The sequence below is a fragment of the Aquarana catesbeiana genome, linkage group LG03 (genome assembly GCF_042186555.1).
Source record: "Aquarana catesbeiana isolate 2022-GZ linkage group LG03, ASM4218655v1, whole genome shotgun sequence".
Lineage (NCBI taxonomy): Eukaryota > Metazoa > Chordata > Amphibia > Anura > Ranidae > Aquarana > Aquarana catesbeiana.
In genome coordinates this window covers 405183385-405199453 of record NC_133326.1, presented here as the reverse complement: position 1 = coordinate 405199453, position 16069 = coordinate 405183385, and the positions used below count along the sequence as shown (strand labels likewise).

The window sequence follows — 16069 nt, the reverse complement described above, 5'->3', positions numbered from 1 at the left end:
AACTAGCCAGGGGGAGGAGGTGAGCGCTGGGGGGGACAGAGGACCGGAGGGAGGCGGCGGTCCACTGTCACTGAAACCGGCCCACTGAGCCCACAGGGAAACTCCCAGTAGTCCCGATAGCCAGTACATGCCTGCATGTCAGCGGCTTATGTATACCATCAAGGTGGATAAGAAGTTCTTCAGTAGAAAGGAAGGTCAATGTTCAGTCTGACCCGAGTGGGGCTTTATGCTCTCACTCTCTCTAAGATGCATATTCCCAAGTGGGAAACATGAAAGTAGACTTTCTCAGTTGATAGCTTTTAGATCCTGTGAAGAGTTTCTTCACCAAGTGGTGTTTCAAGGACCGATGTGGATCTTTTCATGGTTCAACAAGATATACAAGCTGTGTCCAGGTTGCAAGATCAATCTTCAGAGGCAGGTAATGTCTTGATTGCTCCATGGGATCTTTGTGTACTGATTTACATGCTACCTCATCTGCTTTGCATGACTGATGCAAAAAGGATTCCAGTCTTGTCCATATCTCTAGACTGGTCAAGAAGAATGTGTCTGTGTCCTGGTTATACAGAATGTATCACAGGCTGTTCTTTATTGTCTGGAGGTCATCTGGACTTTTCAGTTTATCTGAATTTCACAGGCTCTTTTTTTTTTTTATAGGGAATCAGATTCCCTATTTCCAGGGGTGCCAATTGGGGTTCTCTGGCCTCCTGTTCTGTTCCAAGAATGCTCACCAAGCTATTAATCGGGTACAGTATATACTTCATGGGATATGTTTTCCCCTTTATTTGGTTAAGGCTTGCTCCACTAGGATAGGGAGCACCTCTTGAGCCATTTGGCACCAGGCTTCTATCTAAGGTCTAGGCTATATTCTAGGTCTATTGGTAAGCTTCCCCACCCCTCTTACATAGACTGCTTTTGTTTATCCACTGAATATGTTCCCATGTACCTCATAGGACAATAGAGAAAAAATATTTTTTTAAACTTTTTAAATTCCCATTTATTTAATCCACCGGAGGACACAACTCCCTCCCCTCATGTGTTATGACCTTTCATTCTGTACTTTTTGCTACAAATTGAAGTATTCTGGATATTGAAATAGTTATAGGCTATGTGGGCTGGCTTACAGTTTTGCTGCCTAGTGTTCAGTTTACCTGAGGGTGGTCCTATATAACCTAAGGTTACTGAATCGGCTCTTGTGTCCCTCAAGGGATTCAAAGAAAAGGATTTTACAGGTAAATACAAAAATCTTTTCTTTTTTTTTTTCCAGAAACAGGTTTTTAATTTTTTTATATACTTTTTGACTTCAAATATATTTTTTTAACACAGAGATATCATGTTTATACTGACTTAAATGTTTCTGTTTCCTATCATGGTCAAACTTGCACAAGGCCACAGTCACTCCATTTTTTTTGCAAACCAAAAATACTAGCTGCACAAATCAATTTAAAGGAGAATGTGCCAATGGGTTGTGCAATACATTGAACAATATCAAAATTCCCCAGTACTCAATCCAGCTGTTCATGGAAAACCTATATCAATTATTTATAACAATTAGATTGAAAAAAAGAGGTTTTGGTGCATACATTTAAAAATATATGTAAAGCCAAACTGCTGTGCCAAGATATATCTGAACAATGTGGCCCCCGTACCAGAATGAATAAATAGCAATGGATAAATTGGGAGAAGGCTTAACTATGAGGTAGCCCCATCCTCCCTAAAGGCACATTGGCACATCAGAAGTCTATATTTGTGCAAGGAGTACTGTAAAAAAAAAACTATATTACCAAAAGTATTGGGACGCCTGCCTTTACACGCACATGAACTTTACCCCCTTCCTGACCAGAGCACTTTTTGCGATTCGGCACTGCGTCACTTTAACTGACAATTGCGTGGTCGTGCAACGTTGCACCCAAACAAAATTTACGTTCTTTTTTCCCCACAAATGGAACTTTCTGTTGGTGGTATTTGATCGACTCTGCGGTTTTTATTTTTTGCGCTATAAACAAAAAAGAGCAACAATTTTGAAAAAAAACACAATATTTTGTACTTTTTGCTATAATAAATATCCCCTTTTTTTAATTAAAAAAGCTAATTTTGTTTCTTAGTTTACGCTGATATGTATTCTTCTACATATTTTTGGTTAAAAAAATTGCAATAAGTGTATATTAATTGGTTTGCGCAAAAGTTATAGCGTCTACAAAATAGGGGATAGATTTATAGCATTTTTTTAATTATTTTTTTTTTTTACTAGAAATGGCGGTGATCTGCGATTTTTATTGTGACTGAGACATTATGGCGGACACATTTTGCTGACCATTGGCATTAATACAGCGATCAGTGCTATAAAAAAGGCATTGATTACTGTAAAAATGTCACTGGCAGTGAAGGGGTTAACACTAGGGGGCGATCAAGCTGTTAAATGTGTTCCCTGGGAGGTGATTCTAACTGAAAGGGGAGGTGACTGACTAGAGGAAGTGACAGATTATGGTTCCTAGCTAATAGGAACACACAATCTGTCATTCCTCTCAGAACAGAACAGGGAAGCATGTGTTTACACACACACTTCCCTGTACTGTCCCTCGTGCTTGCGTTTGCTTCCGGCAGCACGTATGCCTGCTATCCCGACCCCGCAAGCTGACGTATAGCTATGACGGCTTGTGCAGGGGAGCCAACCTGCCACAGTATAACTGCGGCAGCTGGTCAGGAAGCAGTTAAAGTTCATGTGCATGTAAAGGCAGGCATTCCAATACTTTTGGTAATATAGTGTATGTTTCAAGGTTTCCAGCCCCCACGATTGGTGAAAACCATCTTTGATACACCAAATTACAATGGTGTCAAGGCAAGCGATACATTTGTTTTATTAGCACAATAATTAAAACTATTATAAAGTGTTTTTCAAGGAGGACATATGTAGAACATTGCGCATTGTGATTTAATCAGTTTTGTGCGTAGGATTGTCTATTTTATTTTATTTAGTGTTGTGCTGGCACTGTCAGAGAGCTTCATTAATTGATCACATAACAATTTGATAGCACAACAAGATAGCACTGTTTTTGCACATTTACATAAAATATCCTGTTAATCCTGTTAGAAATCTTGTATATTTGTTACTTACTGTGCACTCAACTGCACTCTAAAACAATGTATTCTACCTTTTCAGCTCACACCCTGGCAGAATCACCAGGTAAAAATTAAAATAAGATCTAAAAACGTGTAATCTGCAATATATATAACATGTTAATTTTTGGGGATGAAAAAAACCTGTAATGTAGGTAGGTACAAAATACAACTGTCCACAGTTTTAGAGACTTTATTTATGTATAAACAATTTAAACACTTTGCCATAAATTATCTTTGCCTGTTTCTAATCTTCATTTAGCAGCAAATTAAAATAATATAAAAACTCAATGAACAGTTCATACATGTATATTACAAAAAAAACAAAGTTCATTTTTTGTGGTGACTGTAAGGTGATTGTCTCAGTTTATTGTTTTGACCAAACAAACACATTTCTAGTTTTAATCTGAAACAGTGATTGTGCCATCTGGCCTTCTTATATGAACAGGGTGATCAGAAGTGGTGCCCATTTGCGGTAGTGTCACAATGCCCACATCTCTACTGAAATTGATACCAACAAACTACTGATTCTAAACAGACTACACCCTGTAACTGTGTTATACTGTATTGTCCACAATGAATTTCTCAAATACAAACAAGAGGATGAATTTAACTGTAGTGAAAGCCTCCATTTGACTCACACATCACACTCTACCCACTTTATGGATAAATTAAGTCACAGAGCATTTTGGGATAAGAGTGCAAGTAAAGTCCATGTTTTCTCGTCTATCCTCTGCTCTTTGTTTTAGTTTTATTTCTACAAATCACTCCAAAGTCTTTTTAAGCAATGCAGTAAGCATCCCTAAATCAAAATGTCAGAATACTTATCAAAGAAGCAGTCTGAGTAGTTTTCAGCAAAAGGTCTTGTAAAGGCGGCCAGTTTGAAATCTTTTAAACTTTACTCACATGTCAAAGAAGTAAGGTGATCAGAGGCCATAATTATTATTTTAACAGTGACCCAGAAGAAGTGGGTAATATCAAAGGGGTACTCTTGTGTTTAGTTGTATTTTATTTTAAATCAGGCTTTAAGTCCACTTCAATTTGTGGTTTTCAGCAGCAGTCAACTCATAAAAATGTGAGTTTTCTTGCTACTTAACTGTCTTGAACATTGCAGCCTAGTGCCCCATTTAGGTCTTCATCTCCTTAGGAGAGGAGATAACAGTTGTTACTACTGATTCATCCAGGAACGGATGACAGCAGATTAATTTGTTACCTCTTTCCCATTTCATTCTGTCTTAAGAACTGGATGTTACTGCTACTGTCTGCAAGCTCTGGATACTGCTCCACTGGAAGGACATAGTATCCCTCATATCCTTGAACTCTTCCAGTGCTTAAAAGTAGCTTTTTTTCTCCTTCAGTCCATAAGCGACTACCTTCTTTTCCATCTCTTGCTTTTTGTTGTTCTTTGGCCCAAGCTGCACCCATTGCTCGCTGGCGTGCTTGATCTAGAACTCTTGCTCTTTCTTCATCTAGGGTGTCAGCATTTAATCCATATCTAATATTTAAAATTAGCGAGGAATGTTGGAATTCGATGTTCGTAAACCTGCGAGTCCTTCCATTTATCAGCAGAGTTGGCTGAGAAACAGTAACATTCACTCCACTGTCTAGTGTTTTGCGACCTGTTGTCAAACCCAAGGTGACTAGATCACTGTCAGAGGATCCAATTTTTACAAAGTAATGTGTGTCCTTTCCTTCTATGTTATAGTACATTTTTTCCAGATAGTGGGCTCCATTAAGCACCAAAGCAATTTTCCGACTGTCTTCACTGGCAATGCTGGACATTCCAGTTGTCACTTTGCCTTCCTTGACTGCAAACATTATTCCTTTTCCAATTATAGGACCAGTAGTGGCAAACCAGTGTCCCAGCTTCTCCCTTATGTTTGCATGGAGTCGCTTCACTATAGTCTGACCCTCTAATGCCATAAATGCTTGATTGTGTCTTTCAGTGGTCTGTTGAACACCTGTAATTAGCTGGAAGACAGAAAAATGAATTAGTTGTGGAAAGTTTAAAAGTAGAGCAATGAACCATTGTAACTAGACTGTACTGATTTCTGAAGGTCATGCAGTGCTGGCTTAATTACATTTTGCCCTTAATTTAACACAAAAGTAAATCACATGAAATTAAAAAAGTTATCCAATTATTCAAGAAAACTAAAGAGTTACATTAAGTCAGAAAATGGTTCACAAATATATGTACAAAACATTTATAATTTCATGTGCTACTCCACTGTGAAATTAGTACAAAAATAGCATTAAATATGAAGTATTAAACAAGCATGAGCAATGTCCTCTGAAACATTTTTTCTTCTAGTAATTTTAAGGCTGACTGTTTCCAAAGTAGAGATTTTTTGAGAAGTATTAAGTCTTAAATGTGCGTAGGAAAATTACGTGCCATAAAATAGAATTAACAAAGCACGTTTATCTGTGCCCAGGAAGATAATTAAATACCATCTAATTAAATGTGAGCATAACTTCTGTACACTCCACTTGTAAAAACAGCAAGCTGCACTGCAAAGCTGCAAAATCTGAGTCTAGTGAGAGAAAATAGAATGATGAATGGGGAATGCCTTATAAAATATTTTGCTTTTACTATAATGTGTCTAATGAAAGAGCAGGAAAAAAACTCTCTATTTCCAGTGTTCTATATGTACTTTGCAGCCCCCTCCCCCTGAGGGATGGTTCTGCATGACCATCCTCCTGCTGATATGTCACCTCTTAACATATGTTGCCTATTATTCCAGCTTAGAATCATCAAAGACAAGTAAATAACTTATTATTTTTGCTTTTATTTCCCCAAAGACAGAAATGCCTTTGGGCATTTGTTTTGCATCAAAGTTCTTTTGCACTTCTATGGTTACCTTGATGTAAGCAATTAAAACTCAGCATATTATGAAAAATGCAAAAGAAGAGGTTGCCTTCAGAGAAAATCCCTGTCAAAAATGATCCAGAGATATAGACAGCTGATATGTATGCCAATCTCTACTCTGCCACTAAAAGTTGAGCTTGCCAGCTACTCTGTTGCTTAGGTTTTTTTCTTAAACATTCTGCACTGCGGGACTGCAAAGAGGCCACCATTTTAGTGGATACATACGTTGTAACTAATCAACTCTTCCTGTTCCTAGATCCCTTCCCTCATCCCTAATGACACCAACAGTGTAATCTAGTAATCAGAAAAAGGAGTAAGGAGGTAATGCCTTCAACTATGTTGGGTACCTGTGCTTCTTGAAAATGGAAGTCACCATGCACTACTAGATCTGCAAAAATGCTCTGCTGCTTCTAATTTGTATTTATATGTTATAATATAAGGTACATTGTTTTAATTGTTTCAATATTACATTACATTGTGCTTATTAATTCCCTGATAGACAATTAAAGTTTTTACATTTTATATATAGGTCTTCTTTAAAAGCGAATTTCACATTGCTTCTTGAAGTTGCTTTTTAAGATTCCACTGTTGTGTTCTGTGACCCTTTGAAAATATAGATTTTCTGTATATCCATTTCCTATTGCATTTTGCCATGCACTGCATGTCCTTGAAATATAATGGAGCAAACATAGTATGCAACATAAAATGAACCACTTCCCTGTTTCTGATAAAAGCATACACTGTTTTATTGCTTATATAAAGCACATATGCAATACCTTAGCTGCAAGCTGTATTCCTATTTTGAGCAATATATTCCCAAAAGTTATTTTGTTATACTGTAGATGGAACAGATGGCCAGCTACCTTTAAACTTCCCAGTACTATTGTTAATCAAGAAACAACTCAAGGGCATACACACAAAGATCTAATGATACTGCAATTAACATAACTATCTAGGCAGACAAAAAGAGTGCACGATCATTAAAATAAAAAATAAAAAAACATCTTAAGGAAATACAGATGGAAATGCAAAACATCACACTAAGCCATGTGTATAGAGAAGAAGCCAGACTTACCTGTCCATTTTCACATTCTTGACTCTCTCTCAACTCATAGGAGGGTGGGACAAAGTGTAATTTGGATCGGGGAAAGCCAGGAATTATGTTGCTCAGCTGAAATCCAAACATCACCAGCCAGCTTTGCACATCTATTGAGAGAGAAAAAATGTTCTGTAATCACTTACCACACATTCAATGCAATGTAAATTGCAATGGTACTGTTCTAGGCTTTGACGGAGATGCAATATGACTTTTTTGTACATGAAATTTCAAATATAACTTAGAAGGTATACTTGTGGGGCAGAATAAAATTTACTTAAATGTTATTACATTTTTAAAGAGCATATCATACAATAGTTAGATAAATGCATCAACATTTTTCATATTTAGTTATATATAGAATAATCAATTCAATGTATTTAAAGTGATTTTATACCTTTCTTTTTTCAAAATAACAAACAGGTTATACGCTGTGCAATTGTTTTGTATAGAGCAGCCCTGGTTCTCCTCTTCTGAGGTCCCTCGCTGGTACTCCTGGCTCATCTTGCCTTCTAAGTAGCCCCCCAGCTGCTTACTGGGGGTTACTCATGAGGACTCTGATATCTGCATCCATAGCCACAGACAGTGGGGTTTGGCCCCGACACCTGCTTCCTCATCATAGGGTTTGAATTGTTTGAAAGCAACAGGAGCCAATGCAATGACTCCCACTGCTATCAGTCTGCATTGTGGGGAGGGAGAGAGTGGAAAGAGCCCCTGCTCTCATGCACTGAGCTGGATCGAGATCAGGCTCAGGTAAGTGTAAGGGGAAGCTGAGGAGGGATCCTGAATATAGAAGGTTCTTTACCTTAATGCAGAGTATGTATTAAGGTGAAACACCACTTTAATTATATGAGAATGAGTTGTCCTCCACTTTAGAGCTGACATCCAGGCAAACAACTAAATATTAAGTACATTGGTGGAAATGTTCTACCTGTCAATGAATTTATAAATGTTTTGCCAGTCTTGTAAACTAGACATGGTTGCCACACAGCATAGCCAGGACCTAGACTTCTCAGCAGACTACACTAGGGTTAAGCAATACAGTCTGGTCCAGGATTAGCTCACCCACAATACACTGTGAACAGACGATCCATGCAGACAAAGTGATGTACTGGTACGTTGCTGCCTGCTTCTGGGTTTAGGGCACACACATGCACACCCCTCCGTCGACACCTGCTATGATTGTACATAGCAGGAATCTGTCAACAGGTCCTTACCAATGGCCGCATGACATCAGCATATAGCCACCATCTCTGTTCTTGGATCTGGCGGCTATCTAAGTACACTGCTGCTATTTTTATGTCACTAGCATTTGGATGCATTTTATGGACTTTGTATTTTGCCTTAAAGCGGAGTTTCAAATACTGTAGCTGCTGACTTTTAATATAAGGACACTTATCTGTCCAGGTATCCTGTGATGTTGGCACCCCTAGTCGATTCATTCATCGGTTTCGGGTGCAGGCGACGGCATCCTTACCAAGGGAGACAGGCTGTGAAGCTGCAAGGCTTCACTTCCTGTTTTTTACTGCACATGCGCAAGTCTCGCTGCATATTCTGAATGACCCCACTGTCTTCTGGGACCTGTGTGTCTCCCAGAAGGCAGCGGGGGGGAGGAGGGACCGGAATTTCATAGATCGCCGCATCTGTGTGCATCTGGTTTTGACAGGTATCCGCTCCCCCTCCCTCCCAAAAAGTGCCAAATGTGGCAGTTCAGTGGGGGGAGGGTGCGAACAAGCGGGGCTTCCACTTTTGGGTGGAGCTCTATAATAAAATACTACACTATATTTGGCCCCTTTTTGGTGTCTAGCTCCTTGTGGTGAGCACTCTCTCCCCATACAGTGGCATGGTGGTATTCCTACTCCCTCTAGTGGTGCAAAGCCACAACTACAGTGAGAAGACCAAGGGTGGATGGAGCTGGAGGGTCCTAGAGGGATGCTGATCTTTGTTGCTTAAAATATGATTGCACTGTCAGCTATTGAAGTTGGTGAGTGTGGTATATTCTTTCAGTCACAAGTGGTGGTCTTCTTCCTCTCTGGATGGTGAAAGTCACACGGGTACAGCAAGATTTTAAGCAAGCAAGCCTTTTTTCTTACTTTCTTTATATTGAGGGACTGATTATTTGAAAGTAATGCTTTACCCTTAATGTGTTAAGGTGCTGCATTTTGTGATCAGTTGTTTTGAAGGGTTTGTGTATACTTTCCCTTTTGCTAGCTGCCTTAAATCTATGTTTTAGCACTGGCTTGTCATATATATATTACACAGTAATATTACTTTAACAGAATCTCTTTATTTCATATGGAAAGCTGAATACACTGTAGATCATTGCCTTATCAGAATCACCATTAGCCACTGACAACAACCAAAGAATGCAATCAGCTTAACCTAAGCTCTCTCATTTTAAAAACACCAATCATAATCACTGTTATATTCAAGTAACTTGCTATTTTTAAATATGATAATAATAGGGATTTGAGTGTGTTTTAATATTTTTACAACTCTCGGCACAAAACCTTAAATATGTTACTTGTGTTCAAACATTAGACATCTACTGTATTTTATTTTAGTTTCTTAAATTTTGTGGTTCACAATACAGTCTGCAACCCTAATTTGTGTTATAACATGAGGTATTCTACATTTTCTATAATGGCTGTAACTGAAAAGAACATCTACTGCTTTTGGAAAAAATGTAATTATGCTGTTTACAAGCAAGATAATTGGTATCAAAATAAAAAAAAAAACTATTTAACAAAATATACCTCTTTTTTATCAGATCATGTACTGCTACAAACTTGAACATTGAAGCAATGTCAGTCAAATTCTGTAAGCAGGGAGCGGGGGGTGGGCCCAGCTGCACTGCCTTTCCAAATGGATACAGACAGTGCAGCTCTAGAGCAAGCCTGCAGGTGGGCCCCCATGGGTAGCAGCTCCCGAGAAGGAGGAGGAGAACAGAAGATTCAGGGTCACTCTGTGCCCCCTGTGTATGTGTTTGTTTTTTGATTTTTTACAATGTGAAGTTTTACAATCACTTTAAAGGGATATCAAAGGCTGGTAATTTTTTTTACCTAAGAAGAAAAAAAACTTTTTACATACCTGCTCTGTGCAAGCTGCATGTTATGTGGGCACACATGAAGGCATGCCCCCGAGCTGGGCTCTGTGCATCCATAGACACAAAGATCATGACTTGACCATGCCCCTCACTCCTTCCTCACTGGATTTGTTTGACAGCCGCAGGAACCACTAGTTTCTGCTGCTATCAGTCTGTCCAGGGAAAAAGACCCACACTGCTGCAGACAGACCCAGCATTGGATTGAGAGAGGACTAAGTATTTAGGGGGGGGACAAACAGCAAGGTAAAGGTTATTTACCTTATTGCATGTAATGCATTAAGGTAAAAAAAAAACTTTTGACTTTAGAAACTCTCTAATGTTTTCCTAAAGTGGATACTAGACAGACAACATATCTTACCTGTAACATAGTTTTTTAAATCCATTTCAGTGCTCAGTGGATTGTTGTTCTTAAACATGTATAAATTGAAAGGAGCAGGATCTTGCCCAATTTTCCTCCACTTTGTATAATCTGGAGATATCCAGCGTCCGGCCAATACGTCATAATCTCTCTGAGCAAAATGTACTAGCTTTGTAAGTGGATCATATAGTCCCCCATGAAAACCAATAACAAGCTGGAAGTTTGGATTTGAATCAAAGTAAACTTCACCATAAGGCGTATACTGTAATTGCTTAATCATTACTCCATTGATGCTGAAAGCTGCCAGTGGTGTGCCTGTATTATCAGAGGCAATGTAAAATTCTTCCCCACTACTGCTTTCCATTGCAAAAAGATGGCCTTGCAAGTCATAGTATAAGGAAGTTATTTCTGAGTTTGAGTGATTATAGACATGGGTAACCCGTGTTGGGTTATGTAGATCAGCATAGAAGAACTGAAGATGAAGTCCTAGGTTAGTTTTGCATGATGCTCTTCGCCCTAGTCCATCATATCGATATTGTACATTCCATGCGCCAACCTTGTATGCTCTAGTGAGATGGCCCTTTGAGTTATAATCAAAAATATCAGCACCTCTTTGACTTAAGAATCCATCATCATCAATTTTGTATTGCATATCCCCCAAACGTGTTATTCTGTCTCTGAGATCGTATCTTAAAGGCAGTAGGCGTATGCCATTCCCTGGAGTCAATAAATATAGATTCCCATTAAGGTCATAGTTATAACGCCATGTTTGTCTGTCATTGACAGCAACAGTTAACAGCTGACCATCCCCATCATATTCATAGGTATACTTTGTTGTGTTGGCATAGGAACCAAGTTTCAATTCTCTTTTTATCACTCGGCCCATACTATCATATTGCACAGTCATCCAATACATGAGTGATCTAAATATTTCATATTGGACTTCTTTAATTCGTCCATGAGTATCAAAATGTTTTGTTAGAGTCATTACAGCTGTAGTTATGATCTGATTAACGTCATAGTAAATCACTCCGAATTTGCCAAAGTGTTCAATTTTCCCAGAAATGTCATCATATCGATATAATTCTACAGGTAATGGAGTTTCGCTTATTATAGGCTTAAGGCTAGCAACTCGAAAACTATTGTCATGATAAGTGTAGTCAAATCTTGCATTCACCATGCCTTCTTCAGAAAACCTGTAAATTTGTTTGTCCACTAAAGGTCCAATTTTTCTATAGCGGATTGTACATGAAAAGCCACCACTTTGAAGATTCACCATTTTTAAAACACCTGTTGTTTCATCATAGCCAAAAGTGACTGCTGTGCTGTCATAAATAATCTCTGATAACTTGGAAAGTTTCCCATATTTATAGAATACTTGTCGACCAGTACCAAGAAATGATGTCTTTAAAAGTCTGCCATCTTCACTAAAGTCAAAAATAATTGATGCATTGCTTTCTGGAGGATTATAAATGTTTCTGATGTATCCAACTGATGTGTGAGTTGACATGCTATGCCGAGCAACACTAGGCATGGTTACAGAGTATAGACGGTCTGATGAATCATATTCGAATATGTATTGCCGTTGACTTTGAAGAAGAAGCACCATTGACTGCAAGTACAATAAAACAATATATACATCATTTAACAGTTACTACTGGAAATTAAATATATATATATATATATATATATATATATATATATATATATATTATATATATTTAGTAATTAGGTAGCAAGATAGAAATAAAATGTAGACTAAATGTTTCTGGACATACTGTATCTACAGCATAGTCTGTACCCCCATAAGCTTGAATTCCCGGCCATTTCTAACAGACAAAACGTAGACAACGCCTGTATTGCCTGTGTTCTTTATAAAACAAAAAAGCTTCTGTAGGTGAAACTGCATCAATGAAATTATTTCTCTACATACTGGACTTGCAGCAGCTCCCCAAATCCTCACATCATGGGCAAATCCTGAGGTCTGTTGACAGACTAAGCTTTGGTACTTCTTGGTAGTACTGAAGCTTGCCTGTACCTTCCTACCTCCTATACTTTCCTATTAGCTAGTGAGGCTGCCCATCTGAGTCATAAGCCAATAGCAGTGTGTGTGGGGTAGCTTATTTCCATGCTCTGACACTTTTTGGAAGTGTCAGAAACTTGCCTATCAGTACTGGCTGGGATCCTGATGTGATATGATATTTTGAGAGGTTGCAGCAATTGTGAACAGGCACTCCTAGGTGTACTTAATACATGTTGCAGTTTTTTGTTTTATTTTAATGACAAAGTTTCTTTAAGGGCTATTCTAGAAAGATACAGCCTACATTAGGAGTTTTGAAGAGTACATTTTCATTGCAAAGACTTTCATTTTATTACTAAAATGTACAAAAGCCAGAATATAAAATTTTATGAGAGTTGTGTCTTAATATCTCATCTGTATTTCATCTGAATTTTATATTTTTGAAATACAGATACACATTTGTAGACTTTAAAAGCTGTAACATATTTTATGGCAAATAGATAGATAAAACAGTTTGAAATTATTTCTGCAAGACAAACATTTTGTTACAATAAAACATCATCTGTTGGAACATATTTTAGTAACCTTTTCCATTCTTTATTAAACTTTGGAAGAATATTCTAAGATCCAATAATTCCTTTTTGAAATAAGAAAAGTTAATACAGGTTTATTTCACTGTTTCCCATTTAAATATTCTGTACATTGCTGCATACACAATATTAACTTGATTTTATATATTAAATAAGTTTAAACATAATGCAAGTGAATTGTGACTATACATGAGTCTTAGTAACAGAAATTGTTTATTTTTACCATGTTTTCACGCTGCAAAAATGTGCATTTTAGTAATGTACTAGTGTAATCTAAGAAAAAGAAAGGGAAAATGTAACTCTTTCTATGTAATGAGTGCTTGATGATAGTGCTTGTTATAAAAATGCTAAACAAATGGCCAATTTTCATTTAGCTCTTTAAAATTGTCTTTTTCAACTAATTGCATTCCATCTTTCTTTCATGGAACTAAAAAAAAATATAACTATGTAACAATTTAGTTCAAAATATCAGTAATAAAAAGATCAACACTTAAAAATATGGATTATGACCTACTTGCTGGTGACCACTGGGTTAGGTGTTGACTTGTAGTCTTAATGTAGTCTTACTACTCCTAATATACATTTCCACCTTTTATTAGTCCTAACATTAATACTTTATCCTCATACATCCTCTAGTTTATTACTTCATCTGTCAAAAATACCTTTTCTAGATAAGTATAGCTCCAAGTTTTTCCATCGGCAAATGCCCGAGAAATGATTCTTCCCTGTTTGTCCATCTCGGTTCGTTCACTCATGGCCCCACGTTGAAGCCCAGACAAGCGACCATTAAAGAAATAAGACACATTGACGGGAGCTAGTCCACTGCTTGGAAGCCAGAGAAGTGGTCGTCCTAGTTGATCATAGACTATGCGGAGAGTAAACTTTCGATGATCATCATAGATTTTTTCAGTATGCGAGTTCCTGTCAAAATCTATCGACAGCAAATTTCTCCCATGGACCTGTGAGGAACAAGTAAGAAAACACGTGTACAAGCAGTTTAAGAACAAATAGACATACGTATATTTAAATATATATTCTTAATGAGGATCTTATACTCCATATCTAGTTTAACCCTTTCCCGCCGACCGTACGCAGATATGCGTACTCGGCTTTCCGGGGTTATACCGGGATGATGCCCGCAGCTGCAGGCATCATCCCGGTACCGTTGTTTACAGTGGGCGATTGGCTACCCGTGTACAACAACCGATGCGGCTAAAAGCCATTTGGCTGTTATACCGGAGGAGCGGGAGGGGACATCCCCCCTCCCGCCGGCTCCCGCCGCTGTTACCGGGCCTCCCGTGCGATCGGGAGGCCCGGTGTCCGTTCGGCTGCCTTCGGTGGCTGGGGGCGGGCTGGAACGAAGCTGCGAGTGGCTTCGTTCCAGCCTTCTTGTTGTAAACGCGGAAGCGACGTCATGACGTCACTTCCCGTTTACTCGGCTGCCAATGGCGCCGAATTTAAAAAAGTACACAGTATTCAGAATCGCCGTTTTCAGCGATCTGAATACTTTGAAGTGTAAAGGAGGGATTGGGGGTCTTTTAGACCCCCGATCCCTCCATAAAGACACCTGTCACCACCTATTACTGTCACAAGGGATGTTTACATTGCTTGTGACAGCAATAAAAGTAAAAAAAAAAAAAAAAAATTTTAAACACAATTTATAAAGTACAAAAATAAATAAAATAAATAAAAAAAAAAAAAAATTTTTTAAAGTGCCCCTGTCCCCGCGAGCTCGCGCAGCGAAGAAAACGCATACGGAAGTCGCGCCCGCATATGTAAACGGTGTTCAAACCACACATGTGAGGTATCGCCACGATCGTCAGAGCGAGAGCAATAATTCTAGCCCTAGATCTCCTCTGTAGCTCAAACCTGGTAACCGTAAAAAATTTTTAAAGCGTCGCCTATGGAAATTCATAGGTACCGTAGTTCGTCGCCATTCCACGAGTGTGTGCAATTATAAAGGGTGACATGTTTGGTATCTATTTACTCGGCGTAACATCATCTTTCACATTATACAAAAAAATTGGGGTAACTTTACTGTTTGGATTTTTTAAAATTCATGAAAGTGTCACTTTTCCAAAAATTTGCGTTTAAAACACCGCTGCACAAATACCGTGTGATAAAAAATATTGCAACAATCGCCATTTTATTCTCTAGATTCTCTGCTAAAAAATATATATAATGTTTGGGGGTTCTAAGTAATTTTCTAGCAAAAAATACGGATTTTAACTTGTAAACACCAAATTTCAAAAATAGGCTTAGTCATGAAAGGGATAAGAATATAGTCAACTGTTCTCTGCTATTTGCTCAGTCATTTTGAAACAAGGAATCATGCTATATGAGATAATAATTTGCTATATAAGATATATTTCTCAGTCAGCTTAACAGGCAGATAAAGAGCAAAAATGAAGTAAAACAACCCCAAATAACCACCATACATTTGCTTAGTCAATACACAGGAAGTAACAATGCCTGTGCTAAGAGTATTTTCTGAGATATATGACTTTTCTTTCAACTAACATGAAATATAATATACTCATATTCATTGTGAGCTTTACTAATTTATACAATAACTTTCTTTATTCTGTCAAAGCAATTATACATTCATGAGTTTAAAAAATGAAAATAAATTAAGCCTACTGCCCAAAAAAAGGATGTTGAAAAGAGAAAAACCTGTACAAAAATAAAAAAAAAAACTCTAGCTGTTTGATTAATAGTTCACATTTGGGCATGCCCATCCAGAATCTCTTTACAGTGACTCTGTAAACTTAAGAAACTTGACAGTGTTCATTAAATTTTCATTTTTTATTCTGTACTGATGGAACAATCACTTAACTCAAATTTCTGAGTTAAGAAAAGATTGGTGACATGCTACAGCTGTAAGGGATGACCATACACTATGCAATCTGATTGTACAAT

General features: G+C 37.9%; 1 protein-coding gene across 6 annotated transcripts in view; it reads right to left on the bottom strand.

Moving 5' to 3' along the window:
* Window positions 1-3311: 3311 nt before the first annotated feature.
* TENM2 (teneurin transmembrane protein 2) overlaps window positions 3312-16069 on the bottom strand; it is a 2056834-nt gene continuing 2044076 nt past the window's right edge. For all 6 annotated transcript variants that reach the window (XM_073620699.1, XM_073620701.1, XM_073620700.1 and 3 more), the window contains 4 exons: window positions 13813-14109; window positions 10541-12152; window positions 7056-7186; window positions 3312-5085 (listed from right to left, as the gene is read on the bottom strand). In XM_073620699.1, coding sequence (XP_073476800.1) covers window positions 4324-5085; window positions 7056-7186; window positions 10541-12152; window positions 13813-14109 — 2802 coding nt within the window. In that variant the 3' untranslated portion in view covers window positions 3312-4323. The remainder of the gene's footprint in view (window positions 5086-7055; window positions 7187-10540; window positions 12153-13812; window positions 14110-16069) is intronic.